This window comes from Poecilia reticulata, chromosome 1 (genome assembly GCF_904066995.2).
Source record: "Poecilia reticulata chromosome 1, P_reticulata-male-v2, whole genome shotgun sequence".
Taxonomy (NCBI): Eukaryota; Metazoa; Chordata; class Actinopteri; order Cyprinodontiformes; family Poeciliidae; genus Poecilia; species Poecilia reticulata.
Window position 1 is genome coordinate 20,690,132 of NC_088830.1, and position 14,781 is coordinate 20,704,912.

Consider the following 14,781-nt stretch of genomic DNA (forward strand, 5'->3'; position numbering starts at 1 on the left):
CATTGTAATTATTAAATTTTAATGTCTTCAAATTGAAGAACTAGGAAAAGGGTAGTTACCAATAACATAGTCGCACCATCTTGGCCCGGTCAGGCCCCTCATTCGCGATTGTCTCAACACTTTTGCTGGTGGTGGTTGGGGTGTTTCAGGGGATGCTGCCTCAGATTGATTGTGTTTATCCCTCTGTTTCCCATTTGAGACCGATTTGGGTGCACAATCGGGCTGCTTTCTTGAGCAAATCCTCTTGTTCAAGCTCCTTTTTCTTCCATTTCTCACAGCTTTTGCAACTCCTTCCAGGTCCTTCTCGTTTCCTTCGAAGAAGTCTGTAGAAGGCGAGCCGTTATCCAGTGTCACAGTGCAAGAGTCTCCCTCTTCCTCGGTTGACTCGTTGTCTGGAGAGTTGATCTTCCTCAGAAACACACGACATTCTTTCAGCTTCTCGGGACTCCAGGCTTTTGAAGAGAGCTTCTGCTCTTTGTGGATAGCATGCTTCAGAGTTTGATCGACAGAGCAGGCGGGAGAACTTTCCTGAAGAGAGTCAGGTAGTTGTTTTGCTGATCTGTGTAATGCTTTATGATGATTTAGTTGAAGAACATTTGCTATTGGCCTGTTTGAGGAGGCCATTTTTCTTTTGCTTTTCTTTTTACTTTTCCACGATTGCCACCTCTCCCTTTCTCTCAAAGTTAAAAACCTTCTCCTCACCCTAAACAAAGTGGCCTGAAACTGAGCAGACAAGCTAAATCTCCGCCGCATAACACCTCGATTGTGTTTGCCCACTGCAAGTCTGGAAGCAAACAGTCGTCGACGTATCTGATGAAGCTTTTTCTTCTTCCTCAGTCGTAGCAGAGCCAGCTGATGCTGTAGAGGACTTTTTGGCACAATCTTTGGAAACTTCTTGATATGCTTGCGGAGTCTCTCTGCCTGCGGACTGTGGCGAACATTTTTATTATTGGTAGAACGAGGGAAGTGCATGATTTCAAATGGATTACGGGAGCTTGCCTTCTTGACAATAGCCAAAGACTGTGTCTCGGTGGTCTGCATAAACCAGGAGCAGATCTGCTGCATGCTACAGGACCTTGGTTTGTTGGGTGAACAATCAAACAGTGCTCTGACCGCAGAGGACTTTTTCAACTTTCTGGTTACTGGACTGTTTCCAATCGTGTCTAGATTAGAATTATGGACCACTTCTTTGTCTTGGTCATCAGGAGAATGAGTGATCCACGTGTCAGAGATGACTCTTATCCGTCTGGCAAGCTCCTGGCTCATTGTCTTCTCCTTAGCTGATGCCGCCCACCACCGTACCGTCTCTCTGGGGCTAAAGATTGAATCTAGTGAAACTTTTGCCACTTTGCTCAGATCTTGAGTGATGCTTTCTCGCTCTTTTCTAGAAGGCTGTCGTTTTAGTGTCTGAGTTTCTGCACTTGCTTGTTGATCCTCCTGTCTCCTTTCACTACTAGCCTTGTTTATAAGAAGCTTCCTGGAGCGCCTCAACAAAGCATGACTGCACTTGTATGACCCAAAGGTAGAGGTAGCAACAGCATGCACAAGGTGTATTGAGGGTTTCCTATCCCTTTTTGAGTGCCTTAATGGTATAGTCTGATTTGGCAGTTCACATTTATTTCTATTCTTTGTTTCCACCACCTCCGATGAATTACTTTTAATTGGTAATGGACTGCTGCCTATGCAAGGCTCTTTTTCAGACTCTAGTAGGAGTGTTTTCTTTGGAGGTTTTGCTTTAGGTGATATCCGGGTCTCTTTATTTATCTGAATTTGACGACGCCGAGGTGACGCAGAAGTAACAGTGACTGAAATTCCAGAGATCTTAATTTTTGCAGGTCTGCCTGGTTTTCTCAAGGGCGCAGATTCAACAGGCACCTGACTTTTAATGCTACTGACAGACTGAGTTGGGGGCTCTTTTGCAGTTCTAATAAAACTAAATTCTTCTGGGGATGATTTAATGATACATGGGCTCCTTGTTGAGCAGTGTAATGAAAAGCCCAAGTTACTTTTAAGATCCACTGCATGGCAAGTATTGTTGAAATCTGTTTGGAGCTGGTCAAAACTCTCAGACACCACTCGTTTGTTTCTTCGCGAACGGCCATACACAACTGTTATTTTAAGGTTCTTGGTGACATCGTCTTCAGCATCAGTTTTAGAACCTTTTCCATTTAGTGACTTAGACTCCGATACAGCATTTGAATCTTTCTGTTTTCGTGGACGGCCAATGGGCCTTTTCACTTTTTGCTCGAGCTGGGGTCCTAGCTTTCTTGGTCGGCCTGGACGTCGTTTTGGAGGAGTGATTTCTGCGAGGGACACCAACTCGCGTGGTGATCGCTGGTTCTCAGTTTCAGACAAACGTTTGGATGGAGTACCATCACTTGTTCTTGCACTACCTTTAGGTGAAGAGGCAGCTGACCTAGGTGAAGACTGACATGTTGCTGACTTGGCCAGTGACGATGTAGGTGATTCATGTGAGTTAACTGCTTTTGCTGGTGAAGGACTCTTCTTTGCGGGCAATACTGCATTCTCCTTGCTTTGGCTTTTGTGCTTCTGAGGTGTCCCTGCCCATGAAGACTCTACACATGGGTCAAATGCCACCTCTGTTTGTAGACTAGAACCGGAACCTGCCGACTTAAGACTATACTTAACTCCTTCATTATCCTTCACTTGGGATACATACATGAGCTTTATTGGGCTGATGTACTGAATTTTGGGGCTAGGTGGGCTGCTAACATTTATTGTACTTTTGAGCATCTTCAAAGCTTTTAGTCTTCTTGTAGATGGCCGGAGCCTTCCATATGCAGAATTATCACTGCTATCAGTTTCTTTTTCAGGGCTGTCTTTTTGAGAACTCCCCTTTTCAATGGCCTCAGTTTTCTGTAAGATCTGACATTTACCCTCTAACTGTTTACACATTGGTTCAGATGATTCCTTAGGTGTTGGCTCAAAGGTAATGTTCCCTTTGTGTTCCTGTGGGTACGGAGGGGTTTTACTGTCTAATTTTGCCAGGGTGATGTCAGTTTCTACAGATGAGGCATGAGAAATAGGAGTATGCCATGTGATGTAGGAAGAAAGTCGCTGTGGAGGGACTATATTCCTCACAGACTTTCTTATTCCCCTGGACTGGTGTGACTTACATTTCTGCCCCTCATTCATTGGACTATGAGTACCTTTATCTGGTGTGCTGTCTGTATCATAGTTTTGATCCAACATGGCTTCTTCTTTATTACAGTCAGTAGAAAGGGGAGTCATTGATACTGTCTGTGCTTGCACTGCATGGTCACCTTTTAGGACTTGTTTTCCACATGTGTTCAACAGCTCAGGGGCATGTCTAACATTAGAAATGGTAAGCTCACCTTTGCCAAAACATGTTATCCCTTCTCTCTTTTCCTGTTCAGTCCCAAGTTCATCTGTTACCATCACTGCCTTCACATCTTCCTTAGCTTTGTCCCTGTCACTTTCAACAGAAACTATGTATGGTGTTCCCTCATTAACCCCTAGATCTAGATTCTTTCCAAGTTCTACCCTGGCTTCTGTCTCTCTTCTACAAACTTCTTTAATTAGATCTGAGTCTGGGGGAGTGACAGAAGTAGGTACAGACATGTTTTTTGCTTTCACTCTTACTTTTTTAGCTTGTGGTCCCATTCTCTGACTGTATGACAGATCAAGCATGGCCAACTCCCTTTTTATTGCTAAGGCATTCCTTCTGGCACACGCATCATCAGCAGGTGTTGCAGTAGCGACCTGAATTTCCTGCCGCCGACGGGAACGGGTGTTAGGTGACTTTGGCTCTTTGTTATGATGCTGGTTAAACAGCTCATTGAGATTGTAGTCACTAGCACTGCCTGTGTGGAGCACTGTGGTAATGATTTCAGTCAGCTGGGCATCAGCATGGAATGGCTGGCTGGTTGAGGCATCTGAGGACTGGTCTTCAGAAACATAAAGAGCTGTTGTAGAGACCAGAGTAGGGTCTGCTGTGATGGTGTCCAGATTACGAGTGACGCGTCTTACAATATCCTGCAGCGAACTTCCCCCCAGATTCTGTTCTGCCTGATTATGTCCTATAGTCTTATATTGCAGCTCAGCGTCTGCATCTACACCTGCCATGTGGCAAACACTCCTCTGACTGTTTTTACCTGTAAGATCAGCTTCCTTCCCCTGAGTGTGATAGGAAAGCGATGGTGGCTTTTCTTCCATTTTCTTACTGATATCTTGGGGAATAGGAGAAAGACGAGGAGGAGAAGGACTCCGCTCTCTGTTCAGAACAGTACAAGCGCTATCCCCATATCCAAAACCCGTTTCTTCTCTGGTTCTGACAGATGTCGGACAGACATGGGGTTGGCAACAAGAACAGGAGCAAGACAGGTGTTTCTTATGAAATACAGACCTGCATAATCTAGAGGAGGAAGTACACAGTGGGGACTGTGATAACAGTGTAGACGAGACATTTGACGTCAGCATGTTTACACAGCCTGCTGCGTGGCTCTGGCTGGAATTACAGTGTAACGTCTCAGAGCATGGAGCTGGACACTTTTCTGTCCTGCACCTCTGCACACAGTCGGAGCTTGAGCCCTGCTGACTTTCACTGTTACAGTCTTTGAAAGGGTGGTGATGAAGGCTGTCATAAGATTCAGAGTCCCCCAGATGGTATGGGAAACTGCAACGACTTTGATGATTACAATCACCTGAAGGGCAGTAGAACCTGTAGTGATGGGTGTTACATTCATTTAAAAAGACTGATTGGGGTTTTATATCAACTTGCGGGTTTATACCACAGTGACAGCAGTGAAACTCAGCCTGACCAACTGATCTGTGAAATGAAAGCAATTTTTCCTGATGAGCTAATTTAAGGATTTGGTAGAGTAAGGACTGGTGTGGTGGGCAGAGAGAACGTAGAACGGTGTCCAAAGCAGAACGATGGCGTAACGTAGTCCCTCGTTGTCCCACAACTCCCCCTTCTTCTGTAACAGATGGCAGCCAGGAACTAAAGATAAAAATGCAAAACCTTCATTTAGAGGGATAAACCGAAACAAACACAAGTCAGCAAATAATTGTTCACAAAGAATTTCAGCACAGCTGTCACCAACTATAAATTGAGATAGAAACAGTAAGACCTACCATGATAAACTGACTTTGAGTTAGGATTGAATTCAAATCTGTCTTTATGATTGGATTGATCTGACTGTGAATTTCTGTACAGAGCTGTTTATCCGGACTTGAGATAACATTTATTGTGAACTGACACTATTGCTGTGCATGTATGGTATACATGACGTGCGAATGTTTACGTGGAGAGATGTTTCAACATGATCATATAGTATGTGGCAAGTTGATGGTTAACTGCTATTAAGATTATGTATACTGCAGTGCTAAATGTGTAGGAAGGCAACATGGGAGCGACTTGTGGCATAATGCTTCATTTTAAAACAAAAGTAGACAATACAGTCTGAATGGGGATACGAGCAACTTCTAGGGTGAAATAAAAGTATAAAACAAAGAGTGATATGATATTGCTTAGCTTTTGCTGATTTTCAACTTTGTATCTTAAAAGATTGCTCTAACTGGACAAAAATAAATAAACCATGTCAATTCAGCCTGCCTGCACTAAAGAGAAGCCATAATTCCAGACAACCCGGCAAGATCATAAAGTTATCAGAAATTATATAACTACAGTATTGGTGGTAAGAGTACTGGTAATATCTTTTTTTATTAAATTGTGAATGTTAGTATTTATTTATATTACACATTTAATTTATGGAGAGCTTCTTCTATACCAGTAAAAATTACTTGTACCATGTAATTATTTCCCCCCAGATTCTCTCATTTTTGGAGTTATATGTATTATAATTTTATGAAAACTATTTATTTAAGAATAATTATTTACAAAATTAGATGAGCTGGAAATTTAATGAAGTTGTTTTACATGTCTAAATATGAAACTGTGGTCCTCGTGGGGGTCTCAGTGAAGCTAGGCTGAAGTGACAAACTGGTATTTTTAATTATTCCATATTTTGCCAATTGGTGGCCAGTAGCTGTCATTAAATCATTTCCCTTGACAGGAAGTATGTTCAATTTTATTATAAAATTCAGAATTTAGTTTTTCAAGCACAATCTTGCTCTAAAGAAATATTTTTTTTTTGCCAGTAAGGTTTTTTTGATGAACAAAAAATGAAATTGCTAAGACTAAAACATTATAGGTAAGCACCATATAAAGCTGCCAGTTTATTGCATCGCATAGGCAGTTCCTCAAAAACAGCAAGAACAGCTGTCCACGTCAAAATACAATGTGCTATATACATTTTTGGAATTAAAGGCAGTACAAGTTACTGATTGATGTGGAGAACTGTTTTATTTATCAGCTGCTGAAGGCGACCGAGATGTTCTGCTGAAAGCAGGAGGAACGATTGTAGAAACGCTCAAAGGCATTTTCACATTGTATGGCAACAGTATGTTTGTATCAACATTTCTGCCAACAAAGTAACAGTTTCAAAACGTTGCCTATTGTTCAAAACAGCCAACAGTTACAGATGTTTTCCCAGTAAAAATCAAATATTCAGCAACATTAATTTTAATAGCGTGTTAGAGAATAAATTTTTTCTACCTGATAGTTAAGTACTTTCTGGGTCTAGACCTTGTCAAGGACAAACTGTACAAAATATAAAATTACATTCTGTAGTGTTCTTGTTGAGTTATAATAATCAAGGTAATTTCTAAATTATTTTATAGAAACATAAACACAAACACAACAATGAGGAAATTCTGTCAGTTCTGAACTGAAATAATATAAGTTCAAAAGCGTCCATGCACTTGTAGCATTACACATCACACTGGATGAAAGTGCCCCGTCGTAAATTAAAATTAAATCTACAGTCAAGCCTAAAAAATCAGTTACGTCTACAGTCAAGCCTAAAAATCACAGTTACGCGCCACAATTCATAAATAACAATGCATACCACAGCAAAACAGGATTCTACAAAAAATAAATAAATTATAGTGCAATAGTTTATTAATGCATAAATATAAGATTAATGTGAAGTTGCTTTACTGATTTGCAAACAGTTCAAACAAAAATAACTCTTCACCTAACAACCCTAATGTCTACAATGTCTATACACAACGTATTGCAATTAGTCTTTTGCATTAAAACATTAATGTGTTCTCATTTGTTTGTGGGAAAATGGGCTCGGTTATAATTTAGGTCAGCCCTTTTCACACATGCAGTTTTATTTAATCTGAATCTCCAAATTGCCTAAAATGTACCTTTGTAAAACCTTCATCCCACTCGTACAGACCTGATAAAATACAGGTCTGCACCTGCATTTTACAAGGTCTGTAAAATATCGAAAAGTGGGAAGAATTATGGAGGATGGCTGCTGCCAAAAAATATAAAAATAAATAGATAAAATAAATAAAATATTGATGTACCAAATATACAAAAAAAACAAGAATTTCTAGTTTTCCAGTCAGTGTGACATGAATTATTATTTGTCATTTTTAATAGCATTAACATTAGTACTGTTATTTAACGGTGCAATTCATTTCCAAACTTATTTTTTATTAGTTACCTCTTTTACTTATTCATTATTTGTATTTATTTTGCCAACTAATTATTTTTAAATGTAACTTATTCATTATTTTTTATTTAATAAAATTTTTTTTTCATACTAATAATTAGTAAGTTAATTTTTTAACATTAACATGGGCCTTGTGAGGTCAGATTCAGAGTCAGTTACTCTGTCCTTCAGGATTTACTATCTAATTGGTTATTTAAAGAACTATAGACATATCTCTTGAATAAATAAAATAAATGCCTTTTCCTACAGCACCTGTGCGTCTGTGTGCCAACAGAGCAGAAAAACTTATACAAGTCACTGGACTGAGAAGAATTTGAATAAAAATCCTTTACAATAGTTAAGTTCATTCTAAACTGAATATAGGTAAAATGGTCAGCAGCATTCACTTAAAAACCTCATCACCACATTCACCAGCAGGCTAAAGAGGAATAAGGACAAGCAACATTTCCATGGGCTTTAAACACCTAGGAAACCACGACCCTGTGTCTGAAACCGTGTTTGAGTTCTTGAGCTCATCTGTTAGCTGAAACAGTCAATTTTTACATGTGGATATTTAAGTACCTGTACATATATTTTCTAGATTTTATTTTCATTTTACCATATATATACAGGTCCGTCTTAAAAATTTGCATATTGTGATAAAGTTAATTATTTTCCATAATGTAATGATAAAAATTAAACTGTCATGTATTTTAGATTCATTGCACACCAACTGAAATATTTCAGGTCTTTTATTGTTTTAACACTGATGATTTTGGCACACAGCTCATGAAAACCCAAAATCCCTGTCTCAAAAAATTAGCGTATCATGAAAAGGTTCTCTGAACGAGCAATGAACCTCATCATCTGAATCAACAAAATAACTCTAAACACCTGCAAAAGATTCCAGAGGCTTTTAAAAACTCGCAGCCTGGTTCAAAACTCAAAACTGCAATCATGGGTAAGACTGCCAACCTGACTGCTGTCCAGAAGACCATCATTGACACCCTCAAGCAAGAAGGTAAGACACAGAAAAATAAATTTCTGAACGAATAGGCTGTTCCCAAAGCGCTGCATCAAGGCACCTCAGTGGGAAGCAAAAAGTGGCAGAAAATGCTGCACAACGAGAAGAGGTGACCGGACCCTGAGGAAGATTGTGGAGAAGGGCCGATTCCAGACCTTGGGGGACCTGCGGAAGCAGTGGACTGAGTCTGAAGTAGAAACATCCAGAGCCAACGTACACAGGCGTGTGCAGGAAATGGGCTACAGGTGCCGCATTCCCCAGGTCAAGCCACTTTTGAACCAGAAACAACGGCAGAAGCGCCTGACTACAGAGAAGCAGCACTGGACTGTTGCTCAGTGGTCCAAAGTACTTTTTCGGATGAAAGCAAATTTTGCATGTCATTTGGAAATCAAGGTGCCAGAGTCTGGAGGAAGACTGGGGAGAAGGAAATGCCAAAAGGCCAGAAGTCCAGTGTCAAGTACCCACAGTCAGTGATGGTCTGGGGAGCCATGTCAGCTGCTGGTGTTGGTCCACTGTGCTTTATCAAGGGCAGGGTCAATGCAGCAGCTATCAGGAGATTTTGGAGCACTTTATGCTTCCATCTGCTGAAAAACTTTATGGAGATGAAGATTTAATTTTTCAGCACAACCTGGCACCTGCTCAGTGCCAAAACCAGTGGTATTACTGACCATGGTATTACTGTGCTCAATTGGCCTGCCAACTCTCCTGACCTGAACCCCATAGAGAATCTGTGGGATATTGTGAAGAGAAAGTTGAGAGACGCAAGACCCAAAACTCTGGATGAGCTTAAGGCTGCTATCGAAGCATCCTGGGCCTCCATAACACCTCAGCAGTGCAATAGGCTGATTGCCTCCATGCCACGCCGCATTGAAGGCTGCAAAAGGATTCCTGACCAAGTATTGAGTGCATAACTGAACATAATTATTTGAAGGTTGACTTTTTTGGTATTAAAACACATTTCTTTTATTTGTCGGATGAAATATGCTAATTTTTTGAGACAGGGATTTTGGGTTTTTATGAGCTGTGTGCCAAAATCATCAGTATTAAAACAATAAAAGACCTGAAATATTTCAGTTGGTGTGCAATGAATATAAAATATATGACAGTTTAATTTTTATCATTACATTATGGAAAATAATGAACTTTATCACAATATGCTAATTTTTTGAGAAGGACCTGTGTGTGTGTGTGTATATATATATATAAAACATGTGCGAAAAGGGCCTTTGATACAATAAGCAGTCGCTGGTTACATGGATATTCTCTTGGCATAAACTCATTGTCTTTTTACTCCAGGTTATCAAACTGTGAGTACCTAAAGTAATACTGGGTAGCCTGAGACACAGTGAACAAAAAAGTTGTAGAGACAATCACACAAAAAATACTCGTATACAACGAAAGAAAATTGGGGGACGGGGAGCTTTTCAAGGAACATGGCAAATATCCTAATAGATTTGAATTTCTCCATTAAATGGCTTTCTATACATACAGGAATTAAAGTATTGGTAATGACTATAGACTCAGGCTCTCTTCCATAAGAAACAAACGGCTCATAAATGTTTCTAAACATATAAGACCTCCATCACAAGCAATGCCAAACTGGACACTGGATGTATGAGATTCAGAGGTACTGTATAATAGGATGAGGTCAGATGGTGTAAGAGCACAGGAAACAGACAGGCTAGCATAGCAGCAAAATAAATCACAGCAGCTTTGTGTGGGTAACCCTGAAATGCTGCTTTGGTAATAGCACTATTCATGAAAATAGGCCCATTTGAGAGGCAAACATTAAAAGTACCAACATCTAGAATTTTCACGAACAGAAGAAGCAGCAGCTTTTAAGCCTTGCATTATATAGATACGATCAGAAAGACATTTCAGACAAAAAAAAACAAACTATTGTAGTCTCCAGTAAAGAACAAATAGTTATCAACGACAATGCGCCCTGTACATGCAACAAACGCTAATTTGTCTTTCAGCTTCATGCTCTTCTCTGCATCTTTGAGTCTTTGTTTTATATAAGTGTTCAACAAAGCTACACGCCTATGTGCGGGGAAAACAGTCGAGTAAAGTTAAGCAGCAGTCATGTATGAGGTTAGCAGTAATACAGCTACTGTAGCAGAGTTAAGTAAATATCTGATAAGAAAAGAACATTGTTTACAAGCAGTACATGTACAAAGAACAGACGTGTCCACACGCTTCTCAGTGCACTGTAAAACATGCAGCACAGTAGCATTCCAACAAATGTTCCAGACAAGCCCGCACAAAACAAAAGCACACAAAAGTTGGTTTTAAACTAATCTCTTGAACATAAAACTCTTTATGTCATGTACAATCTCCTTGTTGTCAGAGGTGTTTAACAATGTTAGCAAATACCTCAAAAGTTGTAATGGCTCTAAGTCACTTGAGAAGCCCAGGTAAAACCCAGAGAGATAGAAAGCTGAAAAACACAATCATCAATACTCCACTGTCAAGGAGTTCCAAGAACTCATATAAACCTGAATAGCCTAATAGTGTAACAGCTAAGAAACAAATATGAGAGTCACACTTTATTTCAGAGCTCCAGAGGTTCAAAGCTGTGTTTTTCATAACTGATCCTCAGCAGAGTTAACGGTAACAATTAGGGCCAGTTTTCCCACTGAAAAACACAATAATTTGCCATATCACAACGTCCTACGTACAATACACATCAATAAACAAACTGTAAAATTATTATATTTTTGTAGTTTCATAACTCTTATGTATAACTTAGTTAATATGTGTATTATTCTCAGAGGACAGTGCTGTATTTCTTATTTTCAGATCCCCACTTGGACCACCAAATGGGGTCACATAAGATTTATTTATAGTAGACCGAGTAGATTAAAAATAATTTTTTAAAATCATTAGTTCTCCAAATGGGTACAAACGATGCAAAGGGTGACATTTTGTACATTTGAGAAACGTCTTGTTACAGACTGCTTCATTTCATAGTAATTTGAAATGGCATTGCAGGAAAAAGGGCTGCACAGTGGCGCAGTTGGTAGAGCTGTTGCCTTGCAGCAAGAAGGTTCTGGGTTCGATTCCCGGCCCCAGTCTTTCTGCATGGAGTTTGCATGTTCTCCCTGTGCATGCGTGGGTTCTCTCCAGGTACTCTGGCTTCTTCCCACAGTCCAAAAACATGACTGTCAGGTTAATTGGCCTCTCCAAATTGCCCCTAGGTGTGAGTGTGTGTGTGTGCATGGTTTTTGTCCTGTGTGTCTCTGTGTTGCCCTGTGACAGACTGGCGACCTGTCCAGGGTGTACCCCGGCACGCCAGCTGGAGATGGGCACCAGCAACCCTCCCGACCCCACCAAGGGACAAGGGTGCAGGAAAATGGATGGATGGATGGATTGCGGGAAAAAATTATCGGCACCCAATTTAAAAGAGAGTGCATAAGATTGGTATTGCACCTTCACTAAATTAGAATTTGTGGAAATTTTTTTTGAATGCAATTAAAATTCACAAAGCGCATTTAACTTCAGTGGTTTTGGGAATTTGGTTTAGTAGTCCATGTACACTAAAGATGCAGTGAGCACCACAGTTACCTGAAAACTGTGCAATTAAAAAAAAATCTGGTTAAAAACAGCCAAGGACCATGTCAGAAAAATACAACCTCAAGTATGACTATCACATCACAGACACACAAAAGACCTGAATATTAATATCAATGTGTTTCTTAAAGGCAAGAGTTGAATTTCTGAAAGTCTCCAGAGAACTTCTGTCTTGTAAGAGTTGGTTTGTTCAAGTTTTGAGGACTTTGAGGCGTTCTGTGGTCTAAAAACTCTTCGTGTCAGCAGCTAATGCAAGACTTCCTGAGTTACTGGAACTGGTATTGGTACCGGATCCAGACAAGTTGGAACTAGATGAAGAAAAGGTAGCAGATTTCTTCTTGGGAGGGTTCTTCAGAGTTCCAGTGCGTTCTTTGACTTTGTATTCCAGTGTGCTGTGTGGCACTCCATAAACTCCTTGAGCCTTAGAGACACTCATGCGGCCAGCCATCACCATGGTGATGGCTTCCTCCATCAGCTCATGGTTGTACTGGCGATACCTTCCCCGTTTCTTCCTGGGTTGTTTGTCTTTATCCCGGCAACCGTCTTCTGGCTCATCCAATGAGGATCTGCGTGGTCCCAGACGATGAGGTATCTGGCTGGCGCTGTCTGAACAGCTTTGTGCCAACAAAGGCGATCTGAGTTTGAAGAAAGATAAAGGTCTGGCAGATGCCGAAGACAGACTGGCAGTACTCTCTGTTAGCGAGGTACTTTGATGGAGATCTTCAGTCGTGCTGCAGTTCTCTGCTGACACCGACATGGAACGAACCTGAGGAATCCGCAGGGATGTGGGAGATCCCAAACTGGGAGGTGGACTTGTTGGTCGCTGAAGAGCATTCCTGAGCTGGGACAAACAGTAGGGGAGGGTCTTTTGTTGGCCAGTTAGCTGATAGAGAGCGAGAGTAGACGATGGGAAAGTAAACTCTGAATTCTCCTCTGCCCCTCCCCCAATTTCCGCCTGTTCCGCGCAAGCTGCCACCTTCTGCAGGACAAGGCGGGCTTCTCCTCCCAATGTTGAGGACATCGCATTTTTTGAGGTTGCCTCATCCCTACAGTCCCTGCCACCTTGCTTAAGCTGATGCAGCACATCCAGCTTCCCGTCAGTCCAGCTTTCCAAACCTTGCCGCAAGGTTTGCAGGGGTATCCCATAGAGCAAGGCAGCTCGCTGCTCCTGCAGCCTCCCTGAGCGGATATCCTTCAAAGCCTTGGACAGCAACCCCTCAGACAGCTCCCAGCTCCTCTCAATGTACTCGTTCGGCTTGTGCTGCCTCCTAGGGATGGGAGGACCAAACAGCAGGGTCAGGATGGAGGTGATGAGGGGGGTTGGCTTAGGGGACAGGGTGGGGTGAAGACTCAGGGGTCCACTCCTTTATGCCTTGTGTTGGTAACATCACTGCAACTGTTTCATGTCTGTATGTTCTCAGTCTGTTTCACACACTGCTGCCTGTCTGTCACACACACTCTGTGTGTGCAGCAAAGCCTCTTCACGTCCAGGTGGGACAGTCTGTGAATGGCATGCAACCCCTGCAGCTTTGAGATATCCAGGGACTTTTACATGTTGGTCATAAATAGTTCAATAAAAGAGGAAGTAAATACGTTGTGGAGTACTGCAATGATGTCCTTATTGTCTCATTGTACAATCCTGGGGTGTTGGTAATGGTGAAGCCTTTATTGTGACGTTACCGCTCAAGAGATAAAAGAGTCAACCCCATGGAATCAAAGTATCAATATCGAATACAAGCTAGCTTTTACAATGTCGTGCAGTAGTCATAACCTTTGAACGCTTGTACATTTTCCAGGAATTACATCCCCAAACTTCACTGTAGTTTGTTTCCATTTAATGTGATACACCAACACACAATGGCACATAATTGTAGAACAAAAGGAAGACAAGGCAAGATTTTTAAATTTCTTTGCTAATAAAAATCTATGCAGCACCCCTGAACAGATAGTTTGTGGCACCATCTCTCTTTGAAACTAACGGCAAGTTTGTTGTTGTGTGTCTTACCTGCTTGCTTCATCTAGAGACTGAAATAGCTCAAGATAAGTCAGAAGCGATCGTGACTGTATGTTGACATAAATTGTCGAGTCTTGACTAAAATGTTCAGTTCAGTTGTGGATTTCTACTAGACCAGATTGGAATATTGTGTTATAACCCAGCATTAAACTTCTCACCTTTATTCCCGAACTGTTTTGTGTGTTCCTCGGTCTTCATGATGCAGTTTGTTCACTAATGTTCTGTGAAGACTTCACAGAACAGATGTATACAAAATGGCTAAAAAAATGTATCACGATATACAAATTTCATATCAGTCAATGTTAATTATTTATTATCTTTTTATTTTAAATATCGGATATTTAAAATAAAATATTGATATAGCTAAAAAAATGTATCACGATACAAGTGTTTCACATCAGTCGATATCAAAAATGATTGATTAGTTTTTGTTTTAAGTATTGGAAATACGGCTGTTTCACTCATTTTCTTCCTTCACTTCACATTGTTTCTTATTTTTAAGCAATTATGAGGCACAGATGAGAAACATGCAACTCCTGCTCCACAAGTTACTCAACAGGTTGTTGCTAGGTACCCAAAAAGTGAGTGAGTAAGTCAATGCCAATCATCTTGCTTAG

General features: G+C 40.8%; 1 protein-coding gene across 2 annotated transcripts in view; it reads right to left on the minus strand.

Annotated features, from left to right (window-relative positions):
- lcorl (ligand dependent nuclear receptor corepressor-like) overlaps positions 1 to 14,781 on the minus strand; it is a 28,966-nt gene that overhangs the window by 1,747 nt on the left and 12,438 nt on the right. The window contains exon 7 of one of the 2 annotated variants that reach the window (XM_008413050.3): positions 60 to 4,984. In XM_008413050.3, the coding sequence (XP_008411272.1) occupies positions 60 to 4,984 (4,925 nt within the window). Of the gene's footprint in view, positions 1 to 59; positions 4,985 to 6,327; positions 13,419 to 14,781 lie in introns of those variants that run through there. The other variant, XM_008413060.3, reaches the window with a different exon arrangement.